Here is a 13,785-nt window from a genome sequence, read left to right on the forward strand (position 1 = left end):
TATCTTCTCTGTCATCAAGCATGTGCTCAGTTCATCTTGAAATGGAAATTTTAGCTCAAAGGCTCCACCCGGTGAAGCGCCACGAGGCTTTCTTGATGGCCCCTGTGTCCCCACACTCAGCGCCCCCTACGCACACCCACACGATGCTCGTACTCAGCGTTTCTCCTCCACACATTCCGTCAATAACTTCCATCCACGGTGCAATGGAAGTAGATCATTCCTTGTTTTCCACAGGGCCGCAAAAAACGCCTAGCCAAGTCATTCTGGTAACTCTCGGCTGATGCCGATGGAGAAAATTAGAGCTGTCGACAGTGGCCATGCAGAAGCGACAGGCGTCACATTTGTGCAACCAAATTGTCTGCTGTTCCTCACCCACCATCACCACCACAGGTATAGCATGCACTGCCTGCATTTCTTTCCCCATGAATGCCCAGACCCAGAACTCACCCTCCATCAGCTTCCCACACAGAATCCACTCACACACAAGCACGAAACAGCAATGGAGCCTTTGCTGAAGAAGACTGTGCAGGGAGGTGAGGAGGCTGGTAACGGAGCAGAGCCTGCGGCAAGCGACCTACAATCTCACATTAGACGCTCCGTGCCACCCGGTCTCTCCTGGGTCCCACCGACCCGGGAGGTCCTCCTCCATGCAGCATCTGGCCTCGTCAGTTTCCCTCTCCTCCTCTCCAGAACCACAGCTTTAAACCTCTCCCATTTCTATGGTGCCAGCAATCAACATCAACCACAGCTTCTGGACTTTCCAGAAAGCTCTGCTCCCAAAAGCTCCCTCAGTTAACAGAACCCTGTCCTCCTTGACGGCTGTTTGGCCACCACCTTTGTGATGCGAGCATGACAGTCAGTGTCATAGTCCCTCCCTCAAGCGGTTTGTGGCATAGTCATCCCAAACATGACGTAGAGTTGTCCCCAAGAAGGATTCTGACGGGTGAAACTTCTACCATCTCCCCACATCTATCGTCACCTCCTCACCGAGCTCTCACCATGAAACACCTTGGGTGTGGCACCTATTTTCCAATGGCCCTGCCTTATCTTTGGTTCACCTAGCTGTCAGGACACTCCCATTCATTCTTTGAGTCAAATTAGTCTTGACCAAGCCCCAGCTTCAGGCCCAGGAAGGGCAGCCCGTACAAAACAGCTTCCAGAATCGTAATAAGAAATCATTTGGAATGCAGCATCCTTCTCAGGGAAACTTCTGACCCAGAGCAGACCCGACAGAGCCAATGGGCACATGCCGAGAACTCTATGGATCCTGGCATTTATCATTTATGGGTTCTCTGTGGAATTTTGAGCACAAATTTCTTTGACTCCCTTCTCCTCTCCAGGATTATCAAGGTGTGTATGTGTGTGTGTGTGTATGTATGTGTGTGTGCACATGGTGTATGTGTGCACACTTGTGTGATTGTGCATGCACACACTCTGCTGGCAGAGGAAATGCCCTACATCCTCCCCAACATACCCCCTTCACCCCAGGTGCTGGCCCACTCTACAGATCCTCCCTCATATCTCTGGCTTACATGCACAGAGAACCAGCCTCTACTCCATGACCCGCTGTTCACCCCCATTCCCCAATAATGGGTAGCTTAGAGAAGACTTGGGAAACATGGTAGGATCATGGACCAGACAGCAGGCCTCCCTGAGGAGGAAGGTGTTGGGGACTCACCAGGACTCTGCCAGTCAGTGTCTGGGCAGATATCATCACCCCCGCCCAGTCCTTCACAGAGGTCATCCAGCCGACCTCGGCTGCCACTGCCTCCTCTTTTTCGTCCACTGGCTTGAGAGTGCCATCCGCCTGGCTCGAGCCATTGTTAATCTTCTGGGCCTCCTGGCAACAGAGAGAACAGGGTTGAGAACAGGAACCAACTGGATTTAGTAAACACAACCTACCCAAAAGAATCAAAGTTGGAAAGGTCCTGGCTGACGTGGATGCCGGCTTGAAGGTACAAGGGGCGAGGAGGTGGGATAGACTATGGCTTTGGTTTTCTTTTTTATCTTTTTTAAAAGAATCTTTTATGTCCTTTTAAAATATCTTTGTGAAAGAAAGAAGAATGAAATTATTCTCTTTCCCCTTTAAGGAAAACAACCACTAAGTTCAGTAGGGAGAGCATCCTGTCTAGGGTCATGGAGTGACTACAAGGAGGCGAGGTTGGCATGCCGCCCACCATTCATACCATCCTCACAGGAGCACCCTGTCTTTCTGAAGGAAATCTCCATTTGCTCATCTCGATCCATATAGTTCAAAAGGAACTGAAGGCCCATGCTTGTCCCAGGAATGGAGACTCCATTCCATCCCTCAGGAAACAGAGATTGAGTCAGTGATGGTCACATGACCCATGCCAACCCAATACACTTCAAGCCTGGGACTTTTGCTGGAAAGAACAGGAAAGGCAACCCTTCCCTGAGAATGAAGCCACCACAGAGGAACCTAGGAGAAGTGATAGAATACTGGTGTCATCATTTGAACACCTGAATCCAGCTGTGTCTGAAATCCACATAAGACCTTTTTCAATAACTTTTTAAAATGTTTTATTTATTTCTGAGAGAGCACAAGTGGGGGAAGGGCAGAGGGAGAGGGGGACAGAGGACCCAAAGCAGGCTCCTCACTGATAGCAGTGAGCCTGATGTGGAGCTCGAACTCACAAACCTCGAGATCATGACCTAAGCCAAAGTCGGACGCTCAACTGACTGAGCCACCCAGGTGCCCGCAGACCTTTTTAATTACAAAAGAGAATAAATCTCCCTTCATGGCTAAAAACATGCTTGAGGAAACAAGGCTGACCTCTTCAGATAACCGAGCCCCACATGGGGCCCTAAACTCCACACTTTTGTACACAATGTGCCTTTGCCTAAAACACTCTTCTCCCACAGAAGGTCACGGCTTACTCCCTCACTTCCCTCAAGTCTTTGCTCAAATACCACCTTTCAGTGAAATCTTCTCTGGCAACCTTTGAAAATTCCAACCCTATGGGGCACCTGGTGGCTCGGTCTGTTAAGCATCTAACTTCGGCTCAGGTCATGATCTCACAGCTGGTGGGTTTGAGCCCCGCATCAGGCTCTGTGCTGATAGCTCAGAGCCTAGAGACTGCTTCAGATTCTCTCTCTCTCTCTCTCTCTCTCTCTCTGCCCCTCCCCCACTAGCACTCTGTCTCTCTGTCTCTCTCTCTCTCTCTCTCTCTCTCCCTCCCTCTCCCTCTCCCTCTCTCCTTCAAAAATAAATAAACATTTAAAAATTTTTAATTCCAACCTTCCTTCCAACAGCACCACCTTTCAGTTTTATTTTTTACTTACAGTCTGCCTCCCCTACCAAATGCTGTACCTTGAGTGCCTAAAAGTGTGCCTTGCATATAGGTGGCTCTATAAACATGAATGAATAAATAAAAAGGGTTATAAGAGCCAGCCCTTCAATGTGCTTAGGACTACCAAACAAAATACAGGACACCTAGAGAAATTTGAATTTCAGATAGACAACATATTTTTTACATGGCACATGGTTATACTAAACACATTCGTTATATAAACTTTAAATTTAAATTTAAATGGGCCCCCCCTGCTCAAATACCCACTGATATCATTTCTGCAGGTACAGATGTATAAAAAGATACCAGCAAATTATATTCACCATTTAAAACCTTTGAATTAATTTTCAAGAGGCGCCTGGGTGGCTCAGTTGGTTAAGCGTCTGACTCTTGATTTTGGCTCACGTTATGATCGATCTCACAGAACGTGAGTTTGAGCCTGAATCGGGCTCCATGCATTTGGGATTCTTTCTCTCTCCCTCTCTCTTCCTCTCTCTGCCCATCCCCACTGCCCGCTCTCTAAATAAATAAATAAATAAATAAATAAATAAATAAATAAACTTTTATAAAATTTAAAAACGGAATTAATCTTGAAGGCAAACAGACCCTGGGGACATTGTGAGTTGGAGCACAGGAGAGAAGCCAAGGCAGAGGTGAAAACCTTTGTCTGCAGTGAGTGGGGATGGGGCGAGTGAGGAAAGGAGAGCTGAGAGGCATGGGATGACTCATCCTCTTGGGGACTTGCAGGCAGGCAGGAAGCTGCTCCTGACACAGGGTTCTCCCCTTCCGGCCTCCCGTGGCTCAGGGAAGAGGGAAGCCAGAAGAAGCATCAGCGCCACTGGGTGCTCATGTTGCATTTCCAAGTATATTTGGCCCCAGGAAGCTAGAATCGTCTAAGAGGAGGCTGTGGTAAGGGAGGCACAGGGTGGGTACATTTGGGGCCACCTACTGACATCTGTGGAGTCTGCTGCCTGAGCCAATCTCAGTGGCCTGTTAGGACCCTATGTCTTGACTATGTGGAAATTCTGCACAAGTGGGTGTTCTGGAAATGACAATGGTCCTGACCCAGGGGCCCTCACTAAAAGCCTTAGTAACTGAAGGTGTAGTTTCAGCTCTCCTGCGCATGGGACCCCCCCCCGCCCCCCGTAAGATGGGGACAAGAGGGCCTGCCCCATAGATGCACACAACGCACTTTCAGTTCATTAGTCCTACCACCTCCCGCCTCTCCTTGAGCCACGACACTCTAAAGCAGTGCTTCTCAAGTTCAAGTGGGCATCAGAACCACCTGGAGGCCTTGTTAAAACAGAGTGCTGGGCCCCACGCCAGAACCTGCATTTCTAAAAAGTTCCCAGAGAACACTCATGCTGCCAGTCTGGCACCCCACTCTGGGAACCCCACTTGGAGAACCACTGTTCCTAATCGTGCCGGCATGGCTTAATCATCCCTGCCCTGACCTAAAATGGGACATGGATCTTTCCCAGCCTCCCCCTTCACCCAGGACAGAACCACCTGCTTCTTTCAGAACTGGAGAATGTGGGTGGACAAGGGAGAGGTCGGGACAGGGCAAAGCCCTCCAATCAGAGGCTCCTGCGTCTCCCTCTGAGCAGCGCCCCCCGGCAATGTGTCAAAGCTGGTCCATGGCCACAAGCTGCTCCTCAGCCCTGGAGGCTCAGGGCCCACAGCCACCCCGCAGGCCTTGGGACCTTGGCGGAGAGAACCTGCGGGAAATGGGCCGGCAGGCAGGGAGTCTTCCCCAGTCAACAGTGGTTTCAACGCATCAATAATTCAGAGCGCAAGACGTATATTGCACATGATGCCCTTTGCCAGCCCTCTTAACTATTGTTTTACAAGGCATTCATTATTTTAATTACTTTATGATAGGCAAGGACAAACAGAGACTAAAGAAAGATAATGCCCTTGTTATTATTTGCTTACACTAGATGCTGTGGGCTTAATTACCACGTGTGGGAGGCAGGACTAGGGCAGTGGCAGGACAGCGAGGACGCTGCAGCTCTGCAAAGACACTGCCAGCCGGCCAGGTAAGCCATGCTTGGCCTGGGGGAAAGGCCCCCGCCACCTCTGACCTTACTTTGGCCAAAGCATTCCTTGCTGGGAGCAGGTACGGCCCCATGCTCTGGAGAGAAGAGGGTAGAGGCCCAGGGAGGAGGCTGTATCCTTGTGGAGACACACAGCAGGGAAGGAATGAGAAGGGACAGTGCCCAGTATCATAGTCACTGGCCACCATTTATCAAGCCAGAACTGGGTGCCAGCAACTAAAACTTTAGTGCTTTCCATATACGATTTGCTTAGGGTTTATAATAAATCCAACAGGCAGGTGAAATATCCCCATTTTACAGACAGGGTAACTGAGATCAGGTATTTCTTAGCGGAAGACACAGAGCTTGAGAGGACTTGATCAGCTCTGCCACTTACAAGCTGGCTACCATGGGCATGGTAACCCATGAACCTTGCCGCCTCCATATACAATGGGGACAGGCACACTGGCCCCATCCAGGTGGTGGCAAAGCTTACGTGAGACAGACAATACACAGCACGTGGTATGGTGCCAGGCAGTAACTGTTGCCCAGACAGCACCCACGGATGGGACTGGCCTTCAAGGATATTCAGCTAAAACGGCACCACTTCATTGATTGGTGGCCCTGAGAGGGACGCTAATAACCCACTAGATGGGGACACTGACCCAGAGAGGAACCTTAACAAATAATTACAGAACAAAGGATAAACGCGTGTAGGTTCTAACAGCTATGACTATTCAATGAGGCGATGGGCCCCTGGGAAGGAAGGCAGCGTGACTTCTGGAGGGGTTCCATCAGGAGTTGTGTGGCATCCCCCCAGGGCAGCAGGGGCAGGGATTCCTACATAGAGTGAGCCCTGGACCAAGTGACCTCTTAGATTCTTAGATCCCTTCTGATTCTGAACTCCTTCAGATCAGCCTCCCATTGGAGATGAGGAGACTGAGGGCCAGAAGGAGGCTGCCGCTTGGGTCCCAGGACATCATTCTCTCTCCAATGCCCCCAAGACATTGCTGGCGTGGGGGGGGGGGGGCAGGCAGCCCTTTGTTCTGAACAGCAAAGTGGGCATCCATCAAACCTTCCACTTCCCACTGCAGAGAAGGACCCAGCTACCCTTCAGGGAAGACACCTGAGCAGGGTCAGGCAGGCTTCCCTGAGCATCAGGAGCAATCTGACCCTGATCCCCACTCATTCTGTGTGTGTGCACCCCTGGGTGTGTGTGTGTGTGTGTGTGTGTGTGTGTGTGAGAGAGAGAGAGAGAGAGAGAGAGAGAGAGAGAGACCCCACAAGTTACAGGCTCCAGCTACCTTGCCTCAGACAGGACACCATAGATTTTCTGAAGAGACTGTGAGTGGGTAGGACCTGCGGGCATGTCCTGAAAGCTACAGATCCAGCAACAGCCAACCCCTTGAGAAAGGAGTTCAGTCTTGCTTTGGAGGCCACTCTTCCCTCCAGCCCTGCCTTCTGTCTCCACCAGAGTCTTACGTAAAACAAGCCACGCTACCTCCTGCAGACAGCACAGGACAACATCTAATCTCAGTGCCCAGCCCGGAGGACGAAGAGGGCTGCCGGGCAAGAGTGCAGGTACAGGGGTCTGGGGGTACACTGGAGAGCACAGTGGCCGGCAGTCCCCTCCTCCCGCCTGCTCACACAGGCAGCCTCTCACGGGTCTCACACCTCCTGTGTCACCTGTGGCCAAGGGCCTGACTGGACCACAGGCCCCTCGTGCTCACTATACAGAGCACACATCTGCTGGATATTTAGGCATTGCTTCTGAATCATACGATCAAAGACGGAAACCTGAGAAGGGACCTCGGCAATCCCTTCGGATGCCAACCCCACTCACTATACAGATGGGAACACAGGGGTGGGGGGTGGCTGGAGAGGAAGCCACATGCCCAGTCCCACCCAGCCCAGCCAAAAGTGAAGCCCCAGCGGCTCTGTGGCTCTCATGCTTGTTGCCTCCTGGACAAGATGATTCTTCCTCCCAAGTGTAGCCTAAAGGAACCAGCCACTCCCTAGCACGCCCCTCTGATGCACCAGCCTGCAGCTTGGCGTTCGGGTGTTCCTGGCACTGGCAGAAACGACTGGTCCAGGCTTTGAGTCAGGGGCCATGGTAGGAAGCAACCTTTCTTGTCTTCAAAGGGCCTGGCTTTCCCTAGCAATGGGGGCAGCCCTGGCCCCTCACTGGAGAGCAAACCTGTTCTAATCCCAGGACCCCACAGCCCCCAGTCCTCAAATCTAGGTCCCCTCTGTGTCTCTCCTCCTTCCTGAATTGGACCCAGTATACTGCAAACTTTGGGTTTGTGGTGTGGTAGGAAGAGCTCCGAGGGTCAAAATACTTAAAGCCAAGTCCGGTTTTTCTGGATGGCCTTGGACAAGTCAGTCCATTTCTAAGAGCCTCTTCTGTAAACAGCAATGAGTGCTGCCTTGCAATCTAATAAGGTGGAGCATAGCACTTTATGAAAGCACCGAGTGGGATGGGCAATGGTGGCATCACTGTTCTCTGCTCCTGGGCAGAAAGCAATGCTGCTCTGGAGAAAGGGGTTCCAGACCCCAAAGCCAGGCCTCACAGAGCCCATGGCTCAGCTGTCAGATCCCCACCCAGCTGCATCTTGCAGGGCAGGGCCCCCATTATCTCTCTGAGCCCCAACAGGATGTTGCAATTGCCAGGTGCTGCCAGGTGGCCCACTGTGCTGGCCACACCCTCCTGTGAGACACATCACACCTGCTCCCACCTGGCCAGGCTCACTCACCCCAGGCACACTCGTACCCACACCTGTCAGGCAGAGCCAGGTCAGGCCACCCTGGGCACCGCACCTGCTGCGTGACTACAGAAGGGATGGGGGTCAGCTGCTGGGAGGAATCCAGAGTTCCCTTCCTGCTCCTGCTGGGACTGCCCCCAGTAGGCCCACGTCTGTCTCGAGTTTGATTTCATCTGGGTTCTTTGGACACAGGCTCCTCATCCCAGATCTGGGAAGTTGCTTAAACGGTGATCATCTGGTAGGAAAACTACTCTTAAAAATGTAAGTCAGATTATGTTGCGGCTGTGCCGACACCCTCCTGTGGCTCCTCGTCCCACTTGGGAGGATAAGTCACAGCCTAACACAGTCCAACGCACCCAATCTGTCCGCGCCTCCCACCACCCTCCTAGTCTCCCACTCACTCACTCACTCCAGCCCAGTCAGCCTCCTTGTGCTTCCAGAATGTTCCAGGCTGCTCCCCCCGGCCTAGATAGCCCCTTGGCTGCTTCCCTCGCCATTCTCAGGTCATTGTCACCTTATTACTGAGAGGCAATTACTGAAAATGACACCCTCCCCACCCTGACCACCCCCACCCTTGCTCTATTCCTCCTCAGAGCGTTTATATGCTGCTAGCCTGCCGACTTCGATCGTCCCTTATGGTCTATAAGCTCCACAAGGGAAACACTTCACATTTCTTTTGTCCACTGCCCTGTCCTCAACGGTGGAGCATTGTGAGCTCTGAGTAAGCACCTGCTCCATGTGGGTGAGAGACAGGAGCCAAGGGTTCAGGAAGGAAGGGAAGAGGGAGGGAAGAAGGACAGCTGCAGCAAATGGGAAGTCGGCTCCAGGCCCGCAGAGCATCTGGAACGGGTGGTATTACTAACGAGGGGTAACGACACTAACACGGGCCACTGCCGCTGAGCGCCACTGCAGTAACTCTATGGCGCAGCCAGGAATGCACTGGCAGCAGAGGAGGGGATGAGTGGCTGGCCCAGGAAGACACAGTCAGAATTGTAACTCAGCTGTCTGACACCACAAAGAGGCGAGTACCTGTCCTGACGTCCTTCCAGGGACAGCGTGAGGAGTGAAGGGGATGATGTGTGCAGAAGGGTTATGGACTACTGCAAAGTGCCCATGAAGGGTTTATTACCATTCTGAGCACTCGATTCACCCCACTTCCGGGTACCACGGGTACCGCAGAGACCCTTCTTCAAGGTCCCCATGCCTTGAGAGGGTGATGAAATCAAGGACAGAGAAACATGGTTCCTTTCTTGGCCAAGAACCAGCGTGGAGACATAAATCACCCTTCACAGAGCAATGCATCCAACTGGAAATGAACATGGCCAGCTGACAGGCCGTGAAGCCTTCCTCCTAAGCACTAAGGTGTCCTATGCAGATGTGGCTGAAGGTGGAGATAAAGCTCCCCAGGTGCTTCTGCATCCTTGGAGGGCCTCAGCAGGCAAATCCTCAAGGAGTCCCGCAAGGCCTGAGGCACCTCTGGGGTGTGACAGGGAATCGGGGGACACTGCAGGGACGGGAGCCAGCCCCATCCCTCGAAGTCCCATAGCTGCGCCCCCTGCCCAGAGTCTTGAGCCACAGGCTATTTCCTGGATGTTCCACTTCCACAGGGCTGTGGGGGAAGAAAGGATCCAGAAACCTCTGTCTGTCCTCTCTCTGGGTCTCACTCTGAGTCCCACTCTTCTTCACGTTTCCCTGGTCATCATCAGAAACCCATTTCCCGGAGCCTATACTGAAGGATTCTGCTCCTGAACTATCCCTTTCATCCACCTGGAACCCCAACCCTCACCCCCTCTCCAGTGGCAGCTCCCCACCTCTCCTGCACCCTCTTGTCCTCAAAACTGACCCAGCAGCCCTGCATGCAGCTGCCCTCAGCTGAGCACAAGAGTCTTTCTCTCTCACTAGAGGAATGGTGGCAGGCGAAGAGCTCGGGGCTGCAAGTTAGGAAGCTGGCATTCTAGCCCCAGCTTTTCCAGGAATAGGCTGTGTGGCCTTGGCCAGTCATCCAACCTCTCTGAGCAGAGCCCTCAAATGAGAAATGAGAGGGAGCAATGGGTTAAGCCCATAGTTTTCTGTTCATTGGGGCCCAGCATCGCATAATCTGTGAGACGCCTTAGAAGGTTAGCAAAGGAGGGTAGAGGAGGCAAGGCTATGGCCCCCGTGAAAATCCAAGCATCTCTGCATTGAGCCGTTTTCACCAAGTAAGGTCCCGTGCTAGACTGGGTCTGAATTCAGACTGGGTCTGAATGATTTCAAAAAAAAAGTTTGAAATCCACTGAGTCAAAATCCATAGGCCCATTTTAGCTTTTAAAAAATGCTTTATTTTGTGGCGATGATTATGACATTCCAGGGCACAGTTTGGCCTAAGACCCAGAAATGCTTGAACTTTAGTATCTGTAAACCCACGGGGCTAGCGGTACCTCCATGCAGGCTACTGGCTCCTCTGCCTCAGGCCTAAACATTGGGGAACGGTCCTCCAGACACCCCTGCTTGTTCCAAACAGGCCCACAGGAAATCCCTCCAGCAGCCTCCTTTACATCCTGGGTGTGTGGCCCAGCAAGGGATTCTCTCAGGTACTGATAATCCTATGTATTAGGGATTAGGCCGATTACCTAAAGCAGCTCAGGCAAATAAAGCATAATGTGGGCACCACCAGCTGGGATTTTCATGGCGAGAGCTCTGCAGAGAAAGGAAAAGGAGGAGTGCACTGCTCTGCAGCACAGAGAGGGGGTAGCCCCGACACATAGGGGTGGGGGCAACAGGGTAGCAGAGGATCTGGGCCCCACCTGGAGCTGGTGTGAGGAGGCAGTGAGACTGGTGTCTACCCTGGAGAAGTTCCAATTATCACACCCCTCCCTTGCAGCTCAGAGCGTCCTGTCCCCGCACCTCACAGCCTCCCCATCCATCCCCCGGGAGCCCACAGGGGCAGGAGGACCCACACGCATGCCAGATGAGCCTACCCAGCAGCTATTACACTTGCTAACGACAGGCTACACCTCTAGCGAAGGCATACAGTGCCCACGGACGCAGGCCACAGGAGCTTAAAAAGAAGGCTGGACAAAGCCAAGTGCTCTGAGATGTCAGAAAACCATCCGAGTTTACTGGGTCTCTCTGCTGGTCATAAGACACTTGTTCATCACAGGCATTTTTAGCTACTGCTTCCCGGGTGCACTGTCCAGTTTCTCACTCCTAGGAGTCCCCTGGGCTGTGTGTGAATAACTGCTCTTCATAGGTCTTTGTGGGAGAAAAAGGTGACAGAAGAAAAAGGCTAGGTGACCTTTAACAAGGCACTTACCATCTTTGTGCCTCAGGTTTCTTTGTCTCGAATTCAAAGGGGCTGTGTAAACACTCCCCGAGGCTCTGTCTTCTTGCAAACAAACCGCCTGACCTTGAGGTCTGGATTGTCAGCCCCTCCCTTGCATGAGTCCCTGAATATGAAGTGCTGGGGGAGCCTGGAGCCCTTGCTGGCTCCTGTCAGGAGAACACTGTAATGCTCGCCAGTCTCCCAGGCACTGAGGGGGCTCAGCTGGCCCTCAGGAAGTCCTTGGTTCCCTCCTGCATCTACAGGCCGTGTTCTCTACTGATGGTTTTACACCATCTTATTTAATTCTCACAATAAGCCTGCAAGGTAGGAATGTCATAAGACTTAGAGAGGTTGAGTAATTTCCAAGATCACTCATCTCCTAAGTGGCAGCACGGAAATTTAAATCCAGTTCACTCTAAGACTAAAAGCCATGTTTTTTCTCTACTCCTTGTTGCCTCAGGATAGGCAAAATGTACAAAGAGATGGGATCTCCTCCTAAAATGCTGTTTATTACTACTACTGAAACTATCATCTTACACCCGGTGGCTTCTAACTAACAAAATTTTGTAGCTCAGACGTCTAAATCTGGTCATGCCATATACAGATAGGGAGTTGGAGAAATGGCCCAGAGAAGGGGGTTCCAACCTGGGAACAGAAGGACCCATTAGACATAATGTCCCATGGTGTGATATGTTCTCAAATGGCCACACTAGCTGCTTAAAAATCAGTAAGTCAACCCCTAACTTTGTATCTCAGCCACTACACCATACATGCAGACTAACGATCTCCTTCTCCTTCAATTAGCTTAACAAAATGACAACATATGTGATAGCCCAGAGTTCACTACTGGGACCTCAGAGACTTGGAATTGTGTTAGCAGAGACCCCAGCTCTGATCCCTCAGCCAGACTGACCCAGGCTGGGCCCAAGTCAGTGCATTCACCTGCAAAGACATGGCCACCGAACTTCTGGTCTGCAAGGCAGGATGGGAGAATGGCTCATGCACCATCCAGACAAGAAAATTGTCACAGGGGCCCAGTCAGAAGACAAAAATGACATGTGTTTTAGTTGAGGAATAATTTGTAATCACACCCAGAAAGTCTGAGGCAGGGCTAGAAGTTCAGAAGGATTAATAATAAAGGTAATTTTCTGAAGGTAGTGTCTCGGTTAATCCTATTAACATGATTACAGGTTAGACACTATTATCCCCATTTTGAAAATGAGAAACTGAGGGGCACCTGGGTGGCTCTGTCAGTTAAGCATCTGACTTCGGCTCAGGTCATGATCTCAGGGTTTGTGGGTTCGAGCCCCACGTCAGGCCCTGTGCTGACAGTTCAGAGCCTAGAGCCTGCTTGGGATTCTGTGCCTCCCTCTCTGCCTCTCCCCCACTCATGTTCTGTCTCTCTGTCTCTCAAAAATAAATAAATGTTAAAAAAAAAAAAAGAAGAAGAAGAAGAACGAAAATGAGAAACTGAGGCACTGAAGCTCTCTGAAGGTCTGAGGTTAGCACGACAACCTTACAAATCCCAGTGAGGACCATGAGCTCAATATAAATCCTTTTCTTTTTTTTTGTAGGAAGAATCTTGCATTTTATAGGAAAGCAATCTAGCATGACTTCTTTCTTCAAGGAGAGTACTCAAACCCTTCAAAAAAACTTTTTTTTAATGAAATGAATCTCAGGGTTACAGAGGTCAAGGTTGCAAGCAACTTCATAACTTGTGCAGTCTGATTCCTTCTCTTCAGAAAGGAAGTGTCTAGGGTCATGGAAGGAGGAGGGCCTTTTCAAGGAAACACAGCCTATTCAAAATTGTTTTTTAATGTGTATTTATTTTTGAGAGAGACAGAGTGCCAGTGAGGGAGGGGCAGAGGGAGACACAGAATCCGAAGCAGGCTCTAGGCTCTGAGCTGGTCAGCACAGGGCCCGACACGGGGCTCAAACCCACGAACCATGAGATCAGGACATGAGCCGAAGTCGGATGCTTAACTGACTGAGCCACCCAGGCACCCCCAAAGCCTGCTCATATAAGAGACTATGTAGAACCCCACGTGGCTGAGAGAGGGCATGAGAAGTGTGGGAAGCACGAGTGTTGTTGTCTGAGAGCCAGAGTCTGACTCCAGCCTTCCCCTCTTACCACTGTGCAACCTGGAACCTCATCCTAGCCTCAGTTTCCTCATTGGAAAAACAGGCTTACAAATACCTGCCACAAGAGAACACCTGTAAGGATCAGCCATCAAGATAAATGCTACACAGTTGGCGAGGGCTCAGTAAACAGCAGCTATTATTATTAGCTAAGTGCCCAACGACCTGTTCAAGGTCCCACAGCTAATAGAGCTGATCAGAATGTGAATCCCTATTTTCTAAACCGCAAACCTCAT

General features: G+C 51.2%; 1 protein-coding gene across 4 annotated transcripts in view; it reads right to left on the reverse strand.

The window, feature by feature from the left end:
- The window catches only part of KCNMA1 (potassium calcium-activated channel subfamily M alpha 1), a 731,687-nt gene that overhangs the window by 507,422 nt on the left and 210,480 nt on the right, over positions 1-13,785 (reverse strand). For all 4 annotated transcript variants that reach the window (XM_047073026.1, XM_047073024.1, XM_047073023.1 and 1 more), the window contains exon 2: positions 1,679-1,840. In XM_047073026.1, the coding sequence (XP_046928982.1) occupies positions 1,679-1,840 (162 nt within the window). The remainder of the gene's footprint in view (positions 1-1,678; positions 1,841-13,785) is intronic.

This window comes from Lynx rufus, unplaced genomic scaffold (assembly GCF_022079265.1).
Source record: "Lynx rufus isolate CCGP_SWC_20201006 ecotype Redwood Valley unplaced genomic scaffold, mLynRuf1.p SCAF_11, whole genome shotgun sequence".
In the NCBI taxonomy this organism is placed as follows: Eukaryota; Metazoa; Chordata; class Mammalia; order Carnivora; family Felidae; genus Lynx; species Lynx rufus.